The following is a 25,010-nucleotide window of genomic DNA, read 5'->3' on the forward strand; positions in this document are numbered from 1 at the left end:
ACTGTATCCAAATTGAACGAAAATCAGTTGATCATTCTTCCTCTTCTGCTAATCTTGAGGAAACTAAAGCTACTGCAGGTAAAGGACCAAAGGTAAGGGTCCAAATCAGTTTCATGATCAGTTTCATGGTACAAGGTAGAATTATAACAACTTCAAGGGAAAAGGTAAGTATAAGGGAAGTTGCTTCGTTTGTGATAAGTATGGGCATGCTGCCAAGGATTGTCGTCAATGAAAGGAAGCTAGCTCCAAACAAAGCAAAAGACAACAAAGCTCAATTCAACCTTGCTGAAGATGACATTATTGCTGCAGTAGTGTCCGAGGTTAATCTGGTAAGCAATATTTCTGAATGGATCATGGACACCGGTGCAACCCTTCACATCTGTGCCAACAAGGAAATGTTCCAAGACTACAACCAAGTTTCAAAAGGACAATGCGTCTTCATGGGCAACTCAAGCACTGTGAATGTTCTAAGCAAAGGAAAGGTTTTCCTGAAATTAATTTCTAGGAAAGCCATTGATTTGCATAATCCTTTGCATGTCCCCAACATCCGCAGAAACCTCATTTCTGGTTCTCTTTTAAACCAAGGCGGGATCAAGTTAGCTTTTGAATATGATAAACTTGTATTAACCAGAGATGGTGTTTTTGTGGGCAAAGGCTTTTGTAATGATGGACTTTTTGTTTTGGATGTTTTTATTGATAATAAGAACTCTACTTCTTCTGTTTATAATGCCGAGTTTGTTTTTTTATGACATTTTAGACTAGGTCATGTGAATGTTTGCATCTATTAAAAGGCTAAAACATCTTAGTCTTATTCTCGACTTTAGTCAATACTTCTTTTGATAAATGTAAAGTGTGTTTAGAAGCTAAGCACCCTAAGAAAGCATTCAACAAAAATGTGTCATGTTCCTCTACTTTATTTGAGTTAGTCCATAGTGACTTAGGTAACTTTAAGAAGTCTATGAGTAGGGGAGGAAAGAAGTATTACATTACTTTTGTTGATGACTTCTCACCTTATACTAAGATTTATTTATTGAGTTCTAAGGATGAGGCTGAAGAGAAATTTCTAATCTATAAAGTCGAAGATGGGAACCAATTGGGCCTTAAGATTAAGAAGGTGAGATCAGATAGGGGTGGAGAATATGATAGAGTTTTCCTTAAGAAATTTTGTGAGCCTAATGGGATTATTAATGAGGTTACAACTCCTTATACCCAACAACAAAATGGAATAGGTGAGCGGAAAAATAAAACTCTCTGGATTTGATGAATGCAATGTTTATTAGTTAAGGTATACCTACTAACATGTGGGGTGAGGCTATTCTTTTTGCTTGGTATGTTCTTAACCAAGTTCCCCGTAAGAAGTTAGATCATATTCCCTATGAATTATGGAAAGGCTGCAAGCCTAATTTGGGTTACCTCAAAGTGTGGGGGTGTTTGGGTAAGATAGGACTTTCTGACTTTCAAAGGAGTAAGATTGGACTTAAAACTGTAGATGGTATCTTTATTGGTTATGCTTCTAATAGTGCTGCATATAGACTCATTCTTAAGGCTGCATCTAGTTTTGATCCTATTAGAGAGTCAAGGGATGTTAAATTCTTTGAGAATGTTTTTCCTATGAAAGTTAGTATACAATCATGCTTGCATGCTCCATCTTCTTCTACTTTGCATCATGACATTGCATCATCTAGTGAGACCTTAGAACCTAGAAGGAGTAAGAAAGCCAGAATTGAGTATAGTTTCGGATCTATTTTATTTCTACCTTTCTAGATGAGAAAGAGTGTTTAGATGAGCAAGATGTCAATGCATTTGTATTGGAAGAGGACCTGAGAACCTATGCTGAGGCCATGAGATCTGTAGATTCAAATTTTTGGTTAGAGGCTATTAAGTATCACTAGTGGAAAAATGAAGAAGGGCTGCGCTGAAAAAGGCCTGTAGGGCTGCGCTTTTTGACAGCAGCCCTTTCAATAGCAGCCCTTCATATTTTTAGTACCCTTCACTGTGAAGGGCTGCACTTTTTAGGTAAAAGCGCAGCCCTTAATAACTAGAAGGGCTGCACTTTTTAGGTAAAAGCGCAGCCCTTCATGGCTAGAAGGGCTGCGCTTTTACCTAAAAAGCGCAGCCCTTCCTACCAAAAAAATAATAATTTTTTTTTTTGACATTTTTTACTCATAATCTCACATTTTCAGAAATTATACAGAAGAGAAGAGAAACGAAACGAAAATAAACCCAAAACAAAAAAAAGAACGAAACGAAAATTAAAAAAAGGAACAAAAACTAATATACAGAAGAGAAGAAATTATAGATCTGAAAATACAAGAACATTAATCAAAACGAATATGAAAATACAAGAACATTAATCAAAACAAAGAGAAGTATAGAAGAACATTAAATCAAAACAAAAAGAAGTATACAAGAACATTAATCAAAACAAAGAGAAGTATACAAGAACATTAATCAAAACAAAGAGAAGTATACAAGAACATTATAGATCTGAAAATACAAGAACAACCTCCAAACATTAATCTAATAATGTTTAAATACATAAAACAAAACCCTAATACATAATTAAGGAAAAAAATTTGGTAATACTTAAAATGCCTATTTGGAGTCTTAAACGAACTCAGATGGCTTAAAAATGTTTGACTCGTTGGCCCATTCCGCTTCTGAAAAGGTATCACAATAGGAAATCGGACTCCATCGGCATGATTCGTGCAAATCATTTCAGGCTTTTTGTCGCGTTTGTCGCATTTTCTGGGAGTTTTTGAGAGAGAAGAGAGGATGAGAGAGAAGGAGGAAAGGGAGGAGGGTCGTGAGAGAGGAGAGAGAAGGAGGAAAATGGATGAGGGACGTGAGAGAGGAGAGATAATGAGGGATAATATATCTGAAGCCCGCTCAATATTTCAAAGCCCGCTATTTTTTTATTTCAAATTTTTTTAAGAAGGGCTGCGCTTTTCTTCAAAAGCGCAGCCCTACTTAGTCAGAAGGGCTGCGCTTTTTCTAAAAGCGCAGCCCTACTAAGCCCTTCTGTTATGTAGGGCTGCACTTTTATCAAAAGCGCAGCCCTTCCTTTTTTTCCCCTAGTGTATTAGGTGGATCTTGGCAGACCTTCCTAGAGGTTGTAAGGCCCTAAGTATTAGGTGGATCTTTACAAAGAAATGCAAGCCTGATGGATCCTTAGATAAGGATAACGCTAGACTTGTAGTTGGAGGACATCGCCAAGAGAAAGGTTTAGACTTCTTTGATACCTATTCTCCGGTGACCAAGGTAGCCACCATTAGAGCCTTAATTTCACTTGCATCTATCATGATTTAATTGTGCATCAAATGGATGTGAAAATTGCATTTTTGAATGGTGAGTTAAATGAGGAGATCTATATGAAGCAACCTGAAGGATGCGAGGTTCCTGGTCAAGAGGATAAGGTATGAAAGATTATTTAGATCTTTGTATGGTTTAAAACAAGAACCAAAACAATGGTATGATAAATTTTATCAAACTATTACTTGAAATGGGTTTTTGGTAAATGATTTTGATGCTTGTGTTTATTCCAAATTTGATGATCTTGGTTGTGGTTTAATATGTATATATGTGGATGATCTGTTAATCTTTTGGACCAATATAGACGTAGTAAATGCAACTAAGAGTTCCCTAAATTCTTGTTTTGAGATGAAGGATTTAGGAGATGCTGATGTTATTCTTGGAATAAAGATTACTAGAACGTCATACGAGATATCTTTAAATAAATCTCATTATATTGAGAAAATATCAAAGAAGTTTGATCAATTTGATTGTATTCCCGTGAAAACCCCATATGATCCTAATATTCATTTGAAAAAGAATAAGGGTGATCGCATATCACAATAACAATATGCAAAAATATAATTGGTAGTGTAATGTTCTTGATGAATTATACAAGACCTGGTATAGCTTATGTTGTTAGTAGATTGAGAAAGTATACTCACAATCCTAATCGAGAGCATTAGGTTGCCTTGATTAGATTGTTGAAGTATCTGAAAGGCACAATCAATTGGGGTCTGTATTATCAAAGGACACCTTGTGTCCTTGAAGTATTTTGTAATGCTAATTGGGTGTCGGATAATGATGAGATTCAATCTACTAGCGGTTATGTTTTTACTATTGTTGGAGGAGCTATATCGTGGAAATCATCAAAGTAAACATGTATTGCCAAATCTACAATGGAATCTAAGTTTATTACTTTAGAACAGTTGGGACGCGGTCATAAAGGTCTTTATGACACAATCAACAATTCACTTCATTTTCAATTAGCCTCTTTAGGTGTTATAACTTCCTTGGTAGCCGAACACATGTATTCTTTACCTAATTGGTAGGCCAAGAAGATGAATGGATAAGGAGTTTGCTTGCTGATATTCCATTGTGGGGGAAGCCAGCTCTATTAGTTTCTATGCGGTGTGACTCGCAAGCAGGAATTGGGGTAGCGAATAATCAAGCCTATAATGAAAAGGGAAGGCATGTTCGCTTAAGGCATGCCGTAGTTAGAAATTAAATTAGAAATAATGTGTTGTCACTCGAGTATGTAAAGTTAGAGAGGGATATTGTTGATCCTCTCACCAAAGGCCTTTGTAGAGACATGTTGTTGGAGTCAGCACAAGGAATGAGTTTAAAGCCTATTGTGGAGTGAATTGTGATGGAAACCCTTCTTAGGAATTCCTAAGTTCAAAGGGTCAAACGAAATCACAAAAGAACTCAAGTTACTGTATACTACTACCATTTCTATTAATAGAAGTGATGTATCTTGTTTAAACCTACTAGTATATGTGTAAGGTTGAGCATAAAACTCCTAATAAGTTCATAGCCTTACTTAAGGTGGTTTGTGATAGTAAAAACTTGATGAACTTACCTATATGAATTTGAGGGTTATGCCCAATCCTCTATGAGAGTCAGAAGGCTTAGGCTCTCTAGAGCATTCATAAGAATCCAGGCTAATTGTGGGGCACCGATATACAATTGCGAGAACGTTTCTTGATTTGAAAAAGGTTGAGTGCACAACTATGGATTGCTAACTTCGTGAAAGGTTCAAAGAGAGATCTACATATTACGACATTAAGACATATTTGTATGCATTGAGTGTCAATTCAAGTCCATAAGACATTGATACTTCAAAACCTAGTATCTATTGCGCAGATCATCTTTTCCCAGCCCCGTTTCTTTCTATTTTCTTCTTTTGAATAATGTGGAGGATTGTTGGAGTTTATAGGAGTTTATAGTAGAAACTCAAAGTTTGCTTCAAAAGAATATGAAGAGTCTATTTTATCTTTTGTCCCACATTGAAAGAATAGAAGGGAAGAGTAAGGTTCATAACCATTACTCTTCCTCTACCCTTCAAATTAAGTAGCAATGAGGCTTTTAGTGGGTTTTGGTAATGTGTGATTACCACACGCGCGCCACCCTCCTGGTCCGGGCCAGGGCCATGGGCCTTGGGCTTTGGGGAATAAACTTAACTTAACTATCTTTTTGGGCCAATTATTTGTCAGCATTTAATGACCGTTTTTATCAGTTTTAAGTTACAGGTTTTCTCCTAATCTCTCTCTTAATATTTTGATTTCCCCCTAATTTTTCTCCTGGCTTGCTGCCATTATCCTTCCCATTTGTTGACCGTTTTTTCCACGATTTCAGCCATGTTATGATCTCGTTTGATTTTCTTGTCCCTATAAATACTAGTATTCTGGTGTTCATTGGAACAGAGAAACACACATAATCTTTTCTTCTCTTCTCTTCCTTTCTAATCCGGTTAATATTCAAGATCTTTCTCAATCTAGTTTTTGTCAACACCGGAAACGCAGAAACCGTGTATTCCTAGAGGTTGATTGATGTGAGTCCGTGTGTTGGTACGAGGTAAATTCAACTTTAGGACAATGATATTCTCACGCCACGGTTGTCAGATAAGTTTGTTTTAATTGTTACCAGTTTACGTTCTTACATATTATAATTTACAACCGACCCTAGTGGCGTTCGTAGTAGGTAATCTGACATGCATAGCCAGTGGCGTGTATCTCTAGTGGCTGAGAAGGTTAGTCGTTGTTATGTGGCCGGTAATGGCGTTGTTATGACGCAAAAGAAGAGATAAAGGAGGTTTGACGGACAACGGTGATTCTGTTGTCTGATGATGATGGTGTGTTGAGAAGGGTGGGGGGAGGTGAAGTAGTGGGTGTGGGTGGGGGTGGTGGATTCATGAGTGGCAAGGAGAGAAAAATATATCTTGTAATAATCATTCAATGTTTCCTTGAAAATGACATAAAATGAGAAGTAATATAATATTTTTCTGATAAATGATATCAATTTGTGTATTAATGATAAAGTGTATAAAAAGTTGAAAGATGATTATGAAATAGGAAAAATGATACAAGTTTGCTAGAAAATTGCATAGAAGTGAATATTGATAATTTCATTTCTCTTCTTTAATGATATCTGGTGTGTTATAATGATTAAAAAAAAGTATACAAATATTTGACAAATGATAATGAAATAAGGAAAAACGATACAAGTTTTCTGAAAAAAGACATAAAAGTGTGTAATAATCATATGATTTTACTTGTAAATAACTTTCATGTTTGTGTAATAATAAGGTATATAAAGAGTTAGTAAATGATAATGAAATGAGGGGAAATGATAGAAGTTTACTACAAAATGATATAAAAGTGAATAATGTAATCATTTCTCTTATAAATGATATCAGTTTGTGTAATAATGATAAGGTTTACAAAGTATTGAAAAATAATAATGAAATAAGAGAAAAGAATATAAGTATGGTGAAAAATGATATAAAATGAGTAATAATGATATCAATGTTTTCTTATAAAGTGAGTAATAGGAGTATTTGTTTAATATTGATAAAGGTATACAAAGAGTTGCAAAATAATTATGAAATAAGGAAAAATTACATGAAACAGCTCCAAAATAATAGAAATTTGCTGAAAAATGATTTAGAAGTTAGTAATAATGTCATGAAAGAACTTTTTAAATGGCATGAAACAAATTTTAAAAAATGACATGACACAACTCCAAAATGATATGGAATACACCAATAAGGACATGAAATAGTTCTATAATGACATGAAACACTAATATTATTTCACACATGTGAGATGTTGTTACACAATAAATTATGGTGTAACATGTTACACCAAAGATGCAGTCATGTAATAAAGCTATATATAGTGGGGAATTTGAATCAAGAAAAAGATTATATTAAAATATTATACTCTCACCACCTACTCTCCAATATTTTCGACAAAGTCCATTATTGTTTTAATCTTTCTACTTTCTGAAAATCACCCTCACTCTTAAAAATACAATTAGATTCACTAGATTTCTCATCTATCTTTCTGGTGAAAAAAAATGATAATCAAACAACAATTTATCATATACCTTATTAACCCTAATAAGTACTCCCTCCGTTTACAAATAATTATTGCATTTCACATTGAGGGAGAACCAAGACAATTCTGATAAAAGCATGAGAAAAGTACAACAAAAGCATATTTGATTTTGACAAATGTAAAGGAATAATTAAGATATTGGAGGAGAGAGAAAAGTATGAGGTTGAAAAGTTTATGGCGTGTATTAATGAAATGGATGGTGGGGGCATATGAGATAAAAAATGTATAAATTGAAGTGACTTGTTACCATATAAAGATAAATCAAAAGTGTAACAATTACATAGAAAGGGTCTAAAAAAGAAATTATAGCAATTATTTGTAAATGAAGATAAGATAAAAGTATTGTGAGATAAAGGGAGTATCTTTGGACAAAGTTGAATAAAATAGAAAAAAAAAATTCGGTTTAAGTTTCGAGGATATCTTTTGAATAATTGTTAACATTGTCCCCAAATTACTTAAAATCGTCCCAATTCCCCTCTAAAAGTACCATTATACCCTTACTATACCTTTTTTTTATTTCTTACTCCAACTTAACTCCTCCTCTAATTCATATTCTCTCATCTTCGCCATCACCACCGACGATCAACACCGACGATCACCACCGACAACACAAAATTCTGACGAGCTAAACTTTTTTTCACGAATTCCATGGGGCTAACGTGTGGCTTGCATGTTGGCCCCATAGACACAATGTCTGTCCGAGATATATAGGTAGATTTCCTACATGGAAGGAGTAAATGAAATTATTACTTCCTCCCTTTTTATTTAGATGTTACACTTTTCAAATGACGGACTCCTAGGTAATTTTTGGAGAGGAGAGAGATAGAGAGAATGCAAAACAAAATGGTCCCATGTGAACATGTGATAGGAGAGAGATAGAGAGAAATTATTACCGAAAATAAAAGTGTAACATCTAATTTTAAACTTCCTAAAATAGAAAGTGTAACATTTAAAAAAAAAACGGAGGAACTATAAGAAATCCATATATAGTGCTTTGACCAATGATCACATTATACCTAAAAGTGTAAAATTGATATAATTAATATATTGCAAATAATCTACTGAATTTGTGATTTTCACAAGATAATTCATCGACAAACCTTAAATAAATTAATTAGAATATATTAATATTGAATCTAAAGACCATAAATTGTTCTCAAAAAGGATTTCATTCTATTCACATTACTCAACAGGATTAATAATATATTGAATAAACTAGATCTCCACCCGTGCAAAAATGCACGGGAGGTTTACGTAGAAATGATAAATTGTCTTGATTTGCTTTCTATTTCTTAATCACCATATGGCCTGTTCTTTTTTCATTTTCTTTTCGATTTTTAGAATTGTATTATAAAACAATCTCAAACTTCTATATTACATTCCAACATACTCGTGAATAAGGTATATCTCGGAATTTTAGGTTCAAATATTTATTATGGCCTTGTAATTCAAAATTTTAGAATCTTGTTATGAGAATAGTTTAAAACTGGCTTACGACCCTTGTGCTGCAAGATTATGACTCGTGAATTATCTATAATGAGTAGTATGATTGTTCTTATTTTCTTAGAACAGGCCCTAAAACAATGGATCTGCTTAGGGTCATTTATTTTACTTTAACTAACTTTTTAGCTGTAAAACTTGTCTCATGGATACTTTAAACCCACATAAGTTTTATGTCATCATTCCTTATAGTCAACTTAAATGTCTATATCAGTTTCTTTACATACAAAAAAATTATAGTCCCACTAATACCATGATTATCATGTGTGGGTGGACATAATATATGTTGATAATAAATTTGATCAAAAAAATTTAGTATAGATTTTTGACCCATGCAAATTACATGGAAATGATAAATTTTAAGATTTTATGACAATTTCTCCAAAAAATGTGTTGTAAAGTTCATAAATATTTAACGAAATATTATAATTAAGCCTACATACTAAATATAGTTTAATCAAAGTAAAGAGTGATTACATTTTCCATCATTTTTTAAAAAGACGTGAGTTAAGTTATTAAATATACAATATATTTCATTTATATATCTTTTATTAAGATGTTTCTTATGAAATTGAGATCTAGATTTCGAGCACCAAGTCAATAACTCTTGTATGATTTTTGTATCGAAATTATGATGGTCGTACTGTTAGATATATCCAATAAAGGGTTCTTATGAGTTAACAATATAATGTTATTTTTAAACAAAATTTTAAACAAAAATCTTATGATTTTGATATATAAATATATTGATACATAAATCAAACCAAAAACACATCAAAATATACGGGAATTTGTTGTTTTTATAAAATTAAGATTTCAGGATGTTTATTCTAAAGGCTAAAACTAGGGTTTGAATATTAGTTTGTGATAGAAACTTTTTGTATTCATATTATGTATTAAGTATATATTTTAAAATTGAACTATGATCCGTGGGTTCAGTGATTGATGCAGTTAATGTCATCGTGGAACCTGTGACTAACTTTTTTTTGTAAAAAAAATTGAATGAAAAAGCTTTCAGTCTGCGTAGTACTTTATTAATATGGCCATGTAAAATCATAATTCGCACCACTACTGACAGTCAATCATGCAACCACTTGATTTTCTAAGATTTAATTAAATGGTTATCCGTGTCCGATTTCAACCCATTTAACCTATTTATTCAAAATCCCTAAATAATAAATTATGAATTGACTTTTCATGTCGAATATTAAGTATCCTTTAATATTTAGGTAATAACTTGCTAGTATTTTAGAAAGATTTAAAGAATTAATTGACATTTTGCCAACTTATACCCTAAATGATGCTAAAATGTTAGATTTTCCTATACGTTAAAGTGCAAAGTCGTGCCAATTTTGGGTGAAAAATCTGAACAGTAACCCAACCTATTTAGTCCTTTCACCCTAATTAACATTGATTACATTATCTAAAATAATTAAATAAATAGTTCATGATTTTTTTACTTTCAATACCTGAAAAAGTTAAATCTAAACAGATCCATATTATGTTAAAATCAATTAACTCGAATAATATAAATTATATCTAGATGTCAAACCACGATCTTACATCTTACCCAACACATCTATTTGGGCCAATTAGAATGGTGGATAAAATCAATATAATTTTTTTATAATATATTCCTCCATTTTGGAAATAAGTGAAATAATTCTTTCAAAAAACTCAAATGAAATAAAATAGAATAGTGTATTAGGTAATTCTGAATGGAGGAAGTATATGAAGGACACTAGAGTAAGCGAAAATATAATGTAGATGCAGACACTACACTTGTACTATATGAGAAAATTACTCCAGAGAAATGTGATGACATGAGAGCATCCTCCTTCACATTCCCCTTCCAACAATTGTTATCTTCATTATTACTTTCTATTTTGAGCCATTTAGCTTCCACAAAACACCTACAATCTATCCTATCCCAATGCTTCAACAAATCATGTCATTAAATTTAATTAAAATCCACATTGGGATTTATCTTCAAATAATCCAAATTACATATATTGAAAACCAAAAACATGTTATACAATCCTCAATTAAAATTCTTTACTCTCTTTTATTACTTGTTTTAGTGAAAATGCCGACGTAAGTTTCCGACAATGATTAAGATGAAAGCTCTTGCATGTCTAATTGATAATGTGAAGGTAATACGTTAATAAGTATGTATTTTTTTACTTGAATTGTAACTGAAAAAATCCATGGATGACAACATAATCTCGATCATTTAGTTTTTGCCATGGATAGATTTTACTCTTTATCCCTATTTATATCCCAACACAATTTAATGTAATCTATCTAGTTTTATTTTACGAAATAAATTCATATTGTATTATAAACAAAAGGAAGTCTTTAGTGTTTTTTATTTTTGTAACATAAAAGTAAATTTGTAATGTTGTGTAATTTATATTCTCTTTATCCCTTTTTTTAGAGGTATCTTTATCCCTTTTAATTAAACATGCATATTAAGTTGAGTGGTAAAATGCCTATTAATATCCTAAATTTTTCTTAAAGTTGCTTCATAATTAGAAAAAAGAGGTTTAATTTGATTAAGTAGATTACTGCTTTTGTTTTGCATGCCGTCGACGTAGTGCAATTTTAGCAAATCATCGATATATAGTGTGGTAAAGTGCTAAGATGAATCCATTTTTACTTTACAAAATGTTTGATTGCTTGATTTGTTTCTAAATTATAGTGGAATTATATGACTAATTTTAAATTATTGATTTAATTCAAAATTATGACATATTTAAATAGATATTGGATTGATTGTTTGACAAACTAATCCTATGATTGATTTCAATCAACAACACATGTTCCAAAAAAAAAAAGTTGATTTAATATGATTTATGGAAAGTTATTTTTACCTATTGATTTAATAGGATATTTGCTTGATTTTAGGAATGTTATAATACTATTTCCTAATATGAATGTTTGTAATTTATGATTTCTTGCCTAGATCGAAATTTTATGACACACGCATGGAAATGATGTGCATGCGACACATATGCTCGAGTTATGCAACAATCTACACGTGGCAATTGGATTTTACATTTTCAATGGAGAGCGCCATTTGGCAAATTTATTCTGAGAGTGACATGTAGGCAAATTGTACTTAGCTTTATATATGTATATAGATATGTAGGCTTAGTTTTATTTTCATTGTAAAATTCCTTTTGTAAAAAAGTTATTTCTTTTAGTTTTTAATTGTTATCATCAAATTGAATTATTCAAGGCTCACTTGTTAATCACACTCATACTACTGTTTTTAGCAAAATATATGGTAAATTAAATTTATAGAATGAATATTTATATATCATAATTATGAATAATAATTTTAATATAAGGACTAATGCCGATAATCAGCATAAGCACCCAATACTTTTAATATGTATAACATGAAAAAATTGAATGACTATAACAAAAGGTGATCATATCATATAAAAATCTGATTATACATACAAATTGACTATAATAATATTGTCCATCAGGTCCATTTAAATTTATTCATCATATATGCAATACTTATTTTTTTTTTGAGGGGAATATTATGAAATACTTATTATTTTAAGGTCAAATTATATAAATTTGAACTTAAATTCTCATCATTATATAAGAAGAAAAATAATTAGTAGAATCTGGTTAGATTATGATTTTTAGATTTATTTTAGAGAATAATTAAAGATTTGAATAATTAAAATTTCGCTACCGTAAACATACAGATGTTGTATATGCTTATGGGATGGAATAAATATTATTAAGATTTGGCATATGGATAAATACATCTAACAGCATTAATGTACTTACTATTCGAATATGGTAAAAATGTTTGAGAGTTAATTACCCAACAGAAAACAGAACTACACTCCAATATAGATGGAAATGCAAAATTACAAATCACCCAAAACACAGTTTCACAAAAACAAAAATTCCCTTTTCGCTAAACCCAACAAAAAAAGGAACTTTGATCAGCAGTTCAGCATACATGCATTACATTATGTCAGTAAATGAAAACACAGCACACTTGGTCTAATTATCATGATCATCAATTCATCATGTCAAATGAGTTGCCACTATTTCTCTGGAAAAACTTGATGATTCTTTTTGTTGTTGTTCTGGATGAAGGATTCATCAGAGTCGGAAAAAGGAGAAGCGAGAAAAACAGAAAGAATTGGATCCCAAATCATGCGTTTGACGAGCTTCCTTATAGCAGGGATAACGTTTCCCTTGTTGGGTTTCAAGTAAAATGCGACTTTCTCCTTAATTTTACTCTTCTTCTCCATCGTATTTGCCGTTTTTTCCCCTCTTTTCGTAATTTGTAGGAAATATAAGGTTGAAGCACTGAAGCAGTATGTAGATAGTAGATACAGAAAGATATGTACAAAGAGAAAGGGGGAAGAAAAGGGCGAGAAATGAAGTGGGATTGTATCCAGTGGGGATAGAAAGATTGAAATAGTCTAGTACGTGTAAATTATTTTTATGCAAAGGCCGAGTAGGTGTATAGTGTGATTAGTTCCTACGACGAGTAATCGAGTATGATAGAGATAGATTGGGGTTTGTTGGTCCCACTGTTTCTTTCGGAGATATTCTCGACTCTCCGCCGATGTTTGGCCAATTTTACCCAACTTTATAAAGAAGTTATTTGCACAGGTTTACCTTTCATGTTTTCATCGATATTGTATTACTGTATCAAGTTTATACATTATCTTATGTTAAGTTTGGAGTTGTCAGTTTGGTTAATGAATAACTAGTTTTTATATGCACGCCATGCATGCGAAAATAAGTAGAAAATTAATTTTTTTAGGGAATGTAGAAAATTTAATTAATTATTAATTGTATCTAATAGATTAGGGATATTTGAATTGTTGATGGTTTTCTTTTTGTAATGTCTTTTTTTATTTTTAAATTAATTAGGTAGTTTTCTTTTTTATTTTTAATTTTTTTAATTAAAATAAGTAGTTAGAATGGAGATGTAATGAGGGTAAAATGGGATTTCTAATATTTTGGTGTCATACCCCTCTTCCCATATAGAATAGAGATGATGAACTAAAATAACTGAAATTTGAATTGAATTAAATTGAACTCGGAGTAACTATAATTGCAAATGTTGAACTCAAACTGAAATAAATTGTAAATGAAAAACCAAAACTAAACTGCAACCGAACTGAAACAAACTGTAACTGAAAATAACTGTGAAAAACTGAAAAGTTGATCGATCAACTAAACCGAACCGAACTGAATATTTAACTGAATTAATTGAATTAATTCAAACTAAAACAGAAACTGAACTGAAACCGATTTGAACTGAAATAATCTGTAAAAACCAAAACTGAAATGCAACTGAACTGATACATACTGTAACTGAATATAACTGTCAAAAACTGAAAAGTTGATCGATCAACTGAATTGAATATTGAACTGAATTAATTGAACTGATTCAAACTAAAACTGGAACTAACCTGAACTGAAATCGATTTAACTTGAAACAGTTTTAAACTAATTTTTAAAATTATCCGAATCGAATTTAGATATTAACCAAATTCATGATACTACTCCATTTCATAAATTTTATCGTGATAATTTTGTATTACTAGTCTCACAAGTAAATCTATCATGATAATTTTATTATTAATATATGAATTTATGACAATATAACTTTATTTATTTCATGATAAATTGATATTTTCAAATCCATCAAACTTTTATAAAAATATGAGATATAACTTTATTTCGGTGATAACTTTATTTATTTCAATATAATTTTGTTTCTTTCATACGTTTTATTTATTTCAATGAAAATTTGGCTTTGATTCACAATCCTATACAGATAAAGTATTGATTGGTAATAGAAACCATGATGAGATCTTTATTCACTACTACATAAATGACCTATTGCAACCCCTAAAAACCGTTGCAATAAAGCTAAAAACCGTTGCAATAGAGCTATTGCAACGGTCCAACAACCGTTGCTGTTGCTGCCGTTGCATTAGACCTATCACAACAGTTTTTTGGTCTATTGCAACGCCTACAACACAACCGTTGCAATAGGTGTAAATAATCGTTGCAACAGCTACAAAACCTATCGCAACGCCTCTATTGTTAGTGCAACGCCATAGAATAGTTATTGTAACGCTCCTACTACTCATATTGTGTCCTATTTTGGCGTCTATTGCAACACCTCCAAATATATTGCAACGCCATCGTATAACTATTGCAACGCCTCTATAACAAATACCATACCTCATATTAACACATATTGCAACGCCTCCATAGCAAATGCAACTCCAATTTCATAATATTAGTAGAAAATTAACATAAATAAAGTTATATCATAAATTTATTTTGAAATTTTATACCTAGAAGAAAAACTTATGCATAGAATATTCATGCGCCCATAGGCAAATTATCAAAAATAGTATTACAAGTCTATCAACTAATAAACTAAACAAAATTCATGGTTTTTCAATTCTCTTCGAGAGAACTTTTACAAATAAAATGCTCATTTGTTTATGCGGGTAACTACTCTCAATCTTTCATCATTCATCAACTCTTCCTTCATATATGTTGGCAAAAAGTGAGTCCAATGTTGCGACAGTGCGGGCAGCAAGCAGTGCCGTAAAAGAGAATAAAGTTGGGTTTGCGAAATTTTCAACAATTGCGTGAATTCGAGGTAACCCACGAGCTTCTTCGAGTAGTAGATTGATTCTTGTTATCCAGTATAATGGAATTCTTCGTGGCCCCTATTGCCTGTTATCACCATCAAACATATTTTCCATGTAATTAACACAGTTAAAAATCTTAATCAGGTTTTAAAGAAAAACTAGTGAAATAATATCAGAATCCAGAATCTAATACAAGTTTGATTTACATCTCGTTAGCCAAGTACTCTCAGAAAAAAAAAAACATATAAAAAAGAACTGAATTTGGCATTAAATGAAAGATTAATTGAGCAAGAAGAACATGATGCTCATCAGAATATTCGATGGACTACAGGACCACAAAACTATTTTAATACCATCAACATTTAAATGGATGGCTCCTAGAAGCAAAATGCTAAGGACAACAAATGGATATCATGTATATAACTTGAATACAAAATGAAGACCATAATAGGTTCAAAGATAACAAAATCTTTGCTATTTCGCCTATTCAACAGAAGCATATGCAGTGGCAATCACAGACAATATTATAGTATCAAGAGAGTTAGTTATTCACACTGATAGTCAAGAGTTGATTGACAGCCTTCAGAACCAAAGTTCAGCAGCAAGAGAGATAAAGTCTACTATTGAGAATACAAAATGAAAACCATAATAGTCCGTTTAAGTTGTATCAAAGTGTCAAGAAAAGAAGTGAATCTAGCTCATAATCTAGCTGTTAGAGCAAGGTTAGAATGAGGAGGATTCATAGTGTATTTTTTTAGTTACTATCATTTTACCTTGATTTAACCTCTGTAAGGAAAAAAGTACTTCATATACAACACAAAACCAAAACATACAAAACCAATCATACCATGAAGAAGGGAATGCAAGTTTCCATTATAATTGCACCAAAATGAGCAGAACAAACATATTAACACACTTATAATTATACCTAATATGCACTAAATTATGTGAGAACACTTTAAAATTTAGTACACAAATATCTTATTTTTTTTTTAGAGGCGGGGTTTTCTCTCTCTAGATTCTCTCTCGGTATACCCTGGGTATAGTGAGCTGCCATGGCAAAGAAATCGCGAGCTCGAGAGAAATCCAATACCTCTACACTAGTTACGACTGTAACGAATGTTCCATCTTCTTCTAATGCGAAGAAAACTAGATCAATGGAGGAAATCCTAGGGGTTCAAGCTTTGGAGTTTGAAAGCTCAGATGATGACCCTCTTGAGGAATTGGGAGAACACTTATCACCTCGATCATCATTAAGAGAATTGCAACAGCAATCGGAGATTCGACCTCTATTCTCGGAATGGATGACGGCAATAAAGAGTAACAATACAGTAACCCCGGTGCTTCAAATGAATCCAGGTAGGAGCAAATCTCATTCTCCGTGTTTGAATGATAGTAATATTGATAGAAGAAATACTTGTGATATTGGAAATGGTAGGCAATTGAATACTGATGTGAATGAGGAATTGAATGGAAATATTGCAATGAATTGTGAAGTGAAAATTGGAATTGAGGATATTCAGGAGGAGGTAGATTTTTGGAATTCTGCTGTAGTTTGTTATGTCTTAGGTGCTAATCCTCCCATCTTTGTAATGGAAGGCTTTATTAGGCGTATATGGAGAAATATGGGGGTTGATAAAGTGGCCAGTGTGAATAAAGGAGTTTTCATAGTTAGGTTTACTACTATGGAGAATCGAGACAAGGTTTTAAATGGTGGTTACCAGTTTTTTGACAAAAAACCAGTGATTATCAAAGCTTGGTCGCCTGAAATGGATCTCACAAAGGAGGTTACAGCTGCTGTTCCGATGTGGATTCAATTACACGACCTGGATATCAAATACTGGGGGGAGAAAAGTATGTTTAAGATTGCAGGACAGATTGGGAAGCCCTTGAAAATGGATCAGGCGACGAGGAAAAGGGAAAGGTTGCAATATGCGAGGCTCCTTGTTGAGGCAGAGGTGAATCAAGTATTCCCTGAAGCGATTTATTTTGTCAATGAGAAGGATATTAAGATTCAAGTGAAGGTGGTGTATGAGTGGAAACCAGAAGTCTGTGAGATATGTCAGCAATTTGGACATAACTCAGGACAATGTAGGAAGGATGTAGGCAGGAAAGTGTGGAAGGAAAAAGGGAAAGCACAGCAGCCAGTAGAAACTGGTATCATAGGAAGAAAATCTGCCCAGCAGCAGATGGAGAAACAGGATACGTTTCAGGTGGTTCAGAGTGCCACCAGGAAGATGGTAACACAGGTACAACCAGTGACTACTATGAACTCATTTCAGGCGCTAATGGAGGAAGAAGTGACAGTAGGACAGGTCTTGTGTGAAATAGGTGAGAATGGAGTTGGGAGGGCTGAAAACCCCCCAGACCCTCATGAATAGAATCCTATGTTGGAACATAAGAGGTCTAAATAGCCCTGTGAAGCAGCAAGTAGTTAGGAATTTTATTCAGAACTACTCCACTGGGTTAGTTAGCCTCTTAGAAACAAGAGTGAAGGTAAGCAACATGGGGAACCTTTACTTAAATATTTGTCCTGGATGGTGTTTTACTTCAAATTCTCAATTCCATAAAGGAGGTAGAATTGTGTTGTTATGGAATCCGAATTTTTTTCATGTGAACATTCTTAAATGTACTAGTCAAATAGTACATTGTCACATTAAACCCACTGATGGCCAAGCAAAGTTTTATGCATCATTTGTTTATGCGTTTAATGATGCTGGAGGAAGGAAGCAATTGTGGGAGGATTTGAAGAATTTAAGAGTTGATAATGCAGCGTGATATGGATGGGTGATTTTAACAATGTTTTGAATATGGAGGATAGGGTGGGGGCTCCAATTAGAGCTAGTGAATGCACAGATTTCAGAAGATGTGTGGAATGCTGTAGTATGGAAGACATGAAGGCAACTGGGTGCTTCTATACGTGGAATAACAAGCAAGGAGAGGATACAAGGGTATTCTCCAAGATTGACAGGGTTATGTGCAACATGGATTGGATGGAAGCTTATCCATTTACAGAGGCCAATTTCTTACCAGAGGGGGAGTTTGATCACTGCCCTATGATTTTGACTGCACATCCACAACAGAATTATGGAAAGAAACCATTCAGGTACTTTGATATGTGGAAGCATGCGCAAAACTTTGAGCAGATAATACAGGATGCCTGGAACACAGAAGTGAGTGGTGCCCCAATGTTTAGACTTACTCAGAAGTTAAAGAAGGTGAAGGCCTCTCTAAGGCTGTTGAATAGAGAGGGTTTCACTGATTTACAGGCTAAGGAGATCAAAAGTGCAGCAGCTTTGAAGGATTGTCAGGTTCAGTTACACAAACAACCTGATAATATTAACTTGAGGAAGCAGGAAACTGAGGCAGCAAAAGAGTATAAAGTAGCACAGGAAGGTACTTATCTTTTCTGAAACAAAAAACAAAATCATCATGGATCAAAGATGGTGATATGAATACGAAGTTGTTTCATAGAAGTCTCAAGAAAAGACAGATTCAAAATGCTATTTTTGGCATTCATAATGCAGAAGGAGAATGGGTTAATACACCGGACAAAGTTAGTGAGGCATTTCTGGATTACTATCTCATCTCTTGGGTGATAAAATGCAGCAGAGAAGGAAGGTGAAGTCAAGAATTGTTAATGTGGCCCTGCAGTGAACACACAACAAGCTGCAATGCTTCAAAGACCTGTTTCTGGAGAGGAAGTGAAAGAGGCGTTGTGGTCTATACATGGTGACAAGGCTCCAGGACCGGATGGGTTTGGGAGTCATTTCTATAAAACTTGCTGGCACATTGTGGGCCCTGATGTAATAGCAGCTGTTGTTGACTTCCTTTATTCATGGGAAATTACTAAAGGAGGTAAATTCTACTACCATCACTCTTATTCCCAAAGTGTTATGCCCTAGTCATGTGGGGGACTACAGACCTATATCTTGCTGTAATGTGATTTACAAATGCATTACCAAGATTCTTTGCAATAGGCTGAGAGAAATTCTTCCTGATATTATCATGGAAAACCAAGGTGCATTTGTGCATAGTAGATATATTATGCATAACATTATGATATGTCAAGATCTAGTGCGACAGTATGGAAGAAACAAGTCTAGCCCTGGGTGTCTGATGAAGATAGACATGAGGAAAGCTTATGATACCATTGAATGGGATTTTTTGGAGGAAATGTTGAGAGAGCTTGGCTTTCCAGGAAAGATAGTGGACTTGATAATGACTTGTGTTAGATCCCCTAAATTTTCACTAATGATAAATGGTAGTTTACAGGGATATTTTGCTTCTCAGAGAGGAATAAGACAGGGAGATCCCTTGTCTCCTTTACTTTTTGTGATGTGTATGGAGTATCTCTCAAGAGTCTTGAAAAAAGTGAGTGAAAAGACTGAGTTCAAGTTTCACCCTAAGTGTACATCCCTGGGCCTTACAACTGTGTTTTGCTGATGATATACTATTGTGCTGCAAAGGGGACTTTCAGTCTATTCTTTTACTTCTGAGAGGGTTCAAATTGTTCTCTGAGTCCTCGGGGCTTCAAGCAAATGAGCAGAAGTCTGCCATTTATTGCACTGGCATGGAGAATGGAGAAATACAAAGAATTCTTGATAGGTCTGGATTTGTGAGGGAAGGCCTCCCCTTCAAATACCTGGGAGTCCCTATCTGTTCCAAAAGGATTTCCATTGCAGATTGTGAGAGGTTATCTGACAAGATTAGTGCAAGGATTAAAATTTGGGGTTCCAGGAATATATCATTTGCTGGAAGGGTGCAGTTAATTAACTCAGTACTCTTGAGTATGCATTCATATTGGGCACAAGTGTTTGTGATCCCAAAGACTGTAATGCAGGACATTGGCAATATGTAGGGCCTTTCTTTGGTCAGGAGCTTCCTATAGCACAAAGCCAGGATATGTGAAGTGGAGTAAAGTATGTTCTCCTAAGAATGCAGGGGGCTTAGGGGTAAAAAATATTTACTTCTGGAATATTGCAGCACTTGGTAAATACGTTTGGGCAGTGGAAAAAAAGGTGGATAATTTGTGGGTGAAATGGGTTCACAATATCTACATTAAACAGGAAATTTGGTGGGATTATGTGCCTAATAGTACTTGTAGTTGGTACTGGAAAACTGTGTAACGTAAAAGAGAAATTGAAAGGGCTCATGACTGTAGCTCAACTTCAGCAGATGCACAGCTACTCTATCCAGGAGATTTATGGAAAATTAACAGGGGATTATGAAAAATTGCAGTGGTGTCAGGTAATATGGGGAGAACAAGTATACCAAAGCATCAGTTCTGTTCATGGCTAGCAATGCAAGGGAAATTACAGACAAAAGACCACTTGTCTAGATATGGGATATGTGTAGATAACACCTGTTACTATGTGGTGTTCAGGTGGAAACCCATAACATCTTTTCTTTAACTGTCATTTTAGTAGCCAATGTCTTGAGGCAGTAAAGAGCTGGTGTGATCTGAGAACTAAAAGAGATACACTCCCGCAAATTATTGAATGGCTAAGCAGAAGAAGAAGAGGAACAAAGTTCCAGAGGTCAGTCCAAAGTGCTGCAGTGGAAGCAGTAGTTATATGACATGGCAAGCAAGGAATGAGGCTTTATGGCTTGGTAAAGTCAATAGAATAGATCTTACTGTAAAGAAGATACAGGAGCTTGTGAGATGTAGAGTTAGACATGTTTTACCAAAGAAAACGAACAGTAGTGATAAAGTTTGGTTTGAAGCTTTTGTAAGGTGTTTCGTGCTGTTCCTCTGATGAATAGAGGAATTTAGGTTGTATTGGTTTTGGTGTTGAAAGTAATATACTCATCTCTTACTTATCAAAAAAAATATGCACTAAATTCATTTGTTCCAAAAGAAGTTTTTTATATATTAATCATGGAATTAAAATATAAGCACTCATCCCTTAAGAAAAACATATAAGCACTCAAAACTATGAAAAGAAATAGTAGTATGATCACTTCAAGCGAATATCATCAAGAAAACCAAAATCAAGAGAAATTTCATCAAAATTTCATAGACATTATGCAAAAAACCATTTATAGAAAAAAAAATGCCCTAATAACCTAATATCAAGTGACATTCAGCATCAATGAATTGCCAGGATTGATAGAAACTGGAAATCGTAAACTATGAATAAAATGAAACCCAAGAATCATAAATGGAAATGCGCAAAGACCCAAAAGTGATATCCAGCAAAAAAACCAGAATCAAGAAATAATCAAGAATCATAAATCCAGAAACAAAGAACTTGTAAAATAATACTAATAACAGAAAAAATAAATTGAACATGTCAAGAAAATCGATAGGAATTATTCTTTCGGTGAAATTATCAATTTAAATTAGATACGATTATCGCAGAGAAGAGGGGAGAAATTTTCGGGTTTACCCTTCTTTTTTCGGTTTTTCTCAAAGTGAGAAGCAAAAGAATTGGAGGAATAAAGAAGCAAACCTAAAAATCTCATGTAATCAGCATAACAATGGGGGAGGCAGCGGCGGCGACGAGTAGCACAGACAGAGCAGAGATGTAGAACAACAACATTGCACGACAGAAAACGAACAAGAGAGGGACAAGGAACCCACCACTGAATCACTGTCGTGCAACCAATTAGCACGAGCCCAGCCAGCCGCGACAGGCAACCAACACAGTGAAGGGCTGCCAAGGCCGACTCTCCACACAACTAAACACCACGGTAGCAACACAAGGCCAAAGCCCAGCCACCGAGCTCCATCGCCCGCGATTTTCAGGCGCAATTTCGTCGGACATCAGCCACATGCGACCATCGATCGAAGTTGGCGTATCCACCCAGCCATGTTTGAGGCTAAATTTCATCTTAATTATGTAACGATTACACAATTTCAATCTAAATTTTAATATGCAAACTTAGGGTTTCTGTAATTTGGGCAAAACTAATTGAATCACTTACCAAATGAAATCAATACGTTAGAGGAGAGGGACAATGAACGGCAACACCGAAATGGCTCCGGCGAGGTAGTATCGCAGGAGGGGGAGAAAGAGAGTGACGAGGCAAAGAGAGAGGGTGATTGGGTGAAACAAGGGTGGGGAATTTCTTAGGTATAAATTGTTATAATATCACACGAGAAGGGAAAAAAAAATTAAGTATGTTGTTCCATTTCATACCCTTATGTAATGCATACAGGTAGAGTACCCTATTGTCCTATTGCAACGTTTATTTAGAAACCGTTGCATTAGCTTGAAAGGCCGTTGCACTTGACACTCTAGTGCAACAGCTCATTAGCACTGTTGCAAAAAACCGTTGCATTATAATTAACCGTTGCATTATGCGTTGCATTATGTTCAACCGTTGCATCATATCGTTGCATTTGCTTCAAAATGTAAGAACAAGAGATATTATACGTTTACATGAACACCATGATTTCTATCTACTACCTCCAAACAAAGCCATAAGTATATGCTATCAACCTGCTTCCCTCTCAACCTCAATAACTTGACACGTGTTTATAGGTGCCTTGTGATTGCTTAAGTAGTTCTTATACACTAACTAGTCAATCTTGAAAATTCTCAATGTATTGCTTCACTAAAAGCTCCTATTATTATTCAATCAACCAACAATATCATTAAAGGAAGTAAGAAGTTAGGAACCACAAAGTATTGTTGTTGGAGCATTCATACTTAGATCACATACTAATACTGCAACTAATTTAAACTGTATTGAAAATCAATATCAATAAGTAGGAAAAATTAGGACAAAATTGCCATTTTATTTATCATTTTCCAATATACAAATTTTACAAAACTATTTTAACCATACAACAAAAATTTGATAAATTACAAAGTAATAATAAGCATGAGGCTACTCTACTGCCCTCATGTGCTTTCTTGTCAGCAAAAAGGTACCACAATCCTCTACTGCATCTCTTCAAAAAGACCATATATTCCAACTCAGATTACAAAAAAAAAGGATTAGAAAACTCAAAATTCAGTCGCACTTCATAATTTTAAAAGAAGTTCCCCAGCTTCGTCGCAAGCTACAAAACAAAAATTCCGAATAATAATTAACATGCATTCCCGTTTTTCTCTGAGGAGGTGGGAGAATGTGAGTAAATGGAAATCATGTGATTAATACGCACAAGACAACAAAATTCAGCCAAATACCTAGATTTAGATTAATGGACAAGTAAAAAATTTATAATTGAGGTAAATTTAGAAAATATCCAGATGTTGGGAAATTACAACTAATGATAATAAATAAAGACGAGGATTGTCAAATTATCGCCCAAAAAGTTATTTTTTATGGGGTTGCGGGGATAAGAATATATGCGAAGACAATACGAGTTGCCATAAAACAATCTCACAGCATTCTAGAGCAAAACAAAGACCAAAGTTTTTACTGATTATAGATTCTAGAGCAGAACAAGGAAAAAAAAAAGAAACTAAACAAGCGAAAATTACAAGAAATTGAACCTACTTACTCTCTCTTATGGAAAACTAAATTTTCTTCTCTAAAAACTACAAATGATTTATTTTACCAAAAGTGGAACAAATAAAAATAAAAAATACAAAAAAATTAATCAAACCACTCAAATTAGATCCCAAAATCAAAGAAAAACTCAAAAATAACAACCAAAAGTCTCAGATCTAGCAAATAAGTAAAGATAAAAGAGCAGGGTTGCGGTAGTGGCACAACTACAATGGTGGATCGATGTAGGGATGCAACGGAGCTGTGAAGAGAGAGAGAGAGCAACAACACAAGGAGATGTGCCAGCGGCGAAGGCCTGCGTGGTGGTGGTCGAATTTTGGCGTAGTGAGTCGGAAAGGAAGATAGAGGGAGGAGCAATGAGAGAAAGAGAGAAAAAAAGAAAACATTTTAGTAGGATTTTGGGTGGGAGATGGGTCTGAAGGAGAGATATGGTGGGGAAGGTGAGACTTGGGAGATTAAATGACGATCTAACGGTTAAACTTGTTTTGTGGTTTGTATTCAATGACTAATATCTATGATCCATGTGATTTGTGTTGTTCTCTTATTTGCCTTTGATTGTGATGATCTAACAGTTTAGATTTTGCACATGGTTTTGGACTTTGCATTAAGAAGACAAACTATCTGAGTAAATTATTATTATTATTATTATTATTATTATTATTATTATTATTACTAATACTATTATACTATTATAATTATCTTTATTACTATCACTAATATTGTTACATACTATTGTTATTATTCAAATTAATACATTGATCTATTATAATAACAACTAGTTTCAATTCAACTATAAGTTATAAATTTAAAGTGAAGTTAGCTTTATGACAATTAACCTATTTTTTTTGTTTATTTCTTTTTACTCTATTAACTTACATTTGATGTGTTAATCTGATGTAATAATTTTTTGTTTCAATTTAAGTAGATGTTCTATATGAATATAACTTAAAGACTCTTAGATTAT

The 25,010-nt window shown here is 33.7% G+C and overlaps 1 protein-coding gene across 1 annotated transcript; it reads left to right on the forward strand.

Moving 5' to 3' along the window:
• The first annotated feature begins 18,363 nt into the window (after positions 1-18,363).
• Positions 18,364-21,029, forward strand: LOC130590114 (uncharacterized). Its single transcript, XM_057392074.1, has 5 exons — positions 18,364-18,976; positions 19,235-19,438; positions 20,050-20,437; positions 20,650-20,830; positions 20,967-21,029. Exons 1-5 carry the CDS (start codon positions 18,364-18,366, stop codon positions 21,027-21,029), a joined length of 1,449 nt encoding a protein of 482 aa, XP_057248057.1.
• Positions 21,030-25,010: the final 3,981 nt, after the last annotated feature.

This window comes from Beta vulgaris, chromosome 1, assembly GCF_026745355.1.
Source record: "Beta vulgaris subsp. vulgaris cultivar EL10 chromosome 1, EL10.2, whole genome shotgun sequence".
Classification (NCBI taxonomy): Eukaryota; Viridiplantae; Streptophyta; class Magnoliopsida; order Caryophyllales; family Amaranthaceae; genus Beta; species Beta vulgaris.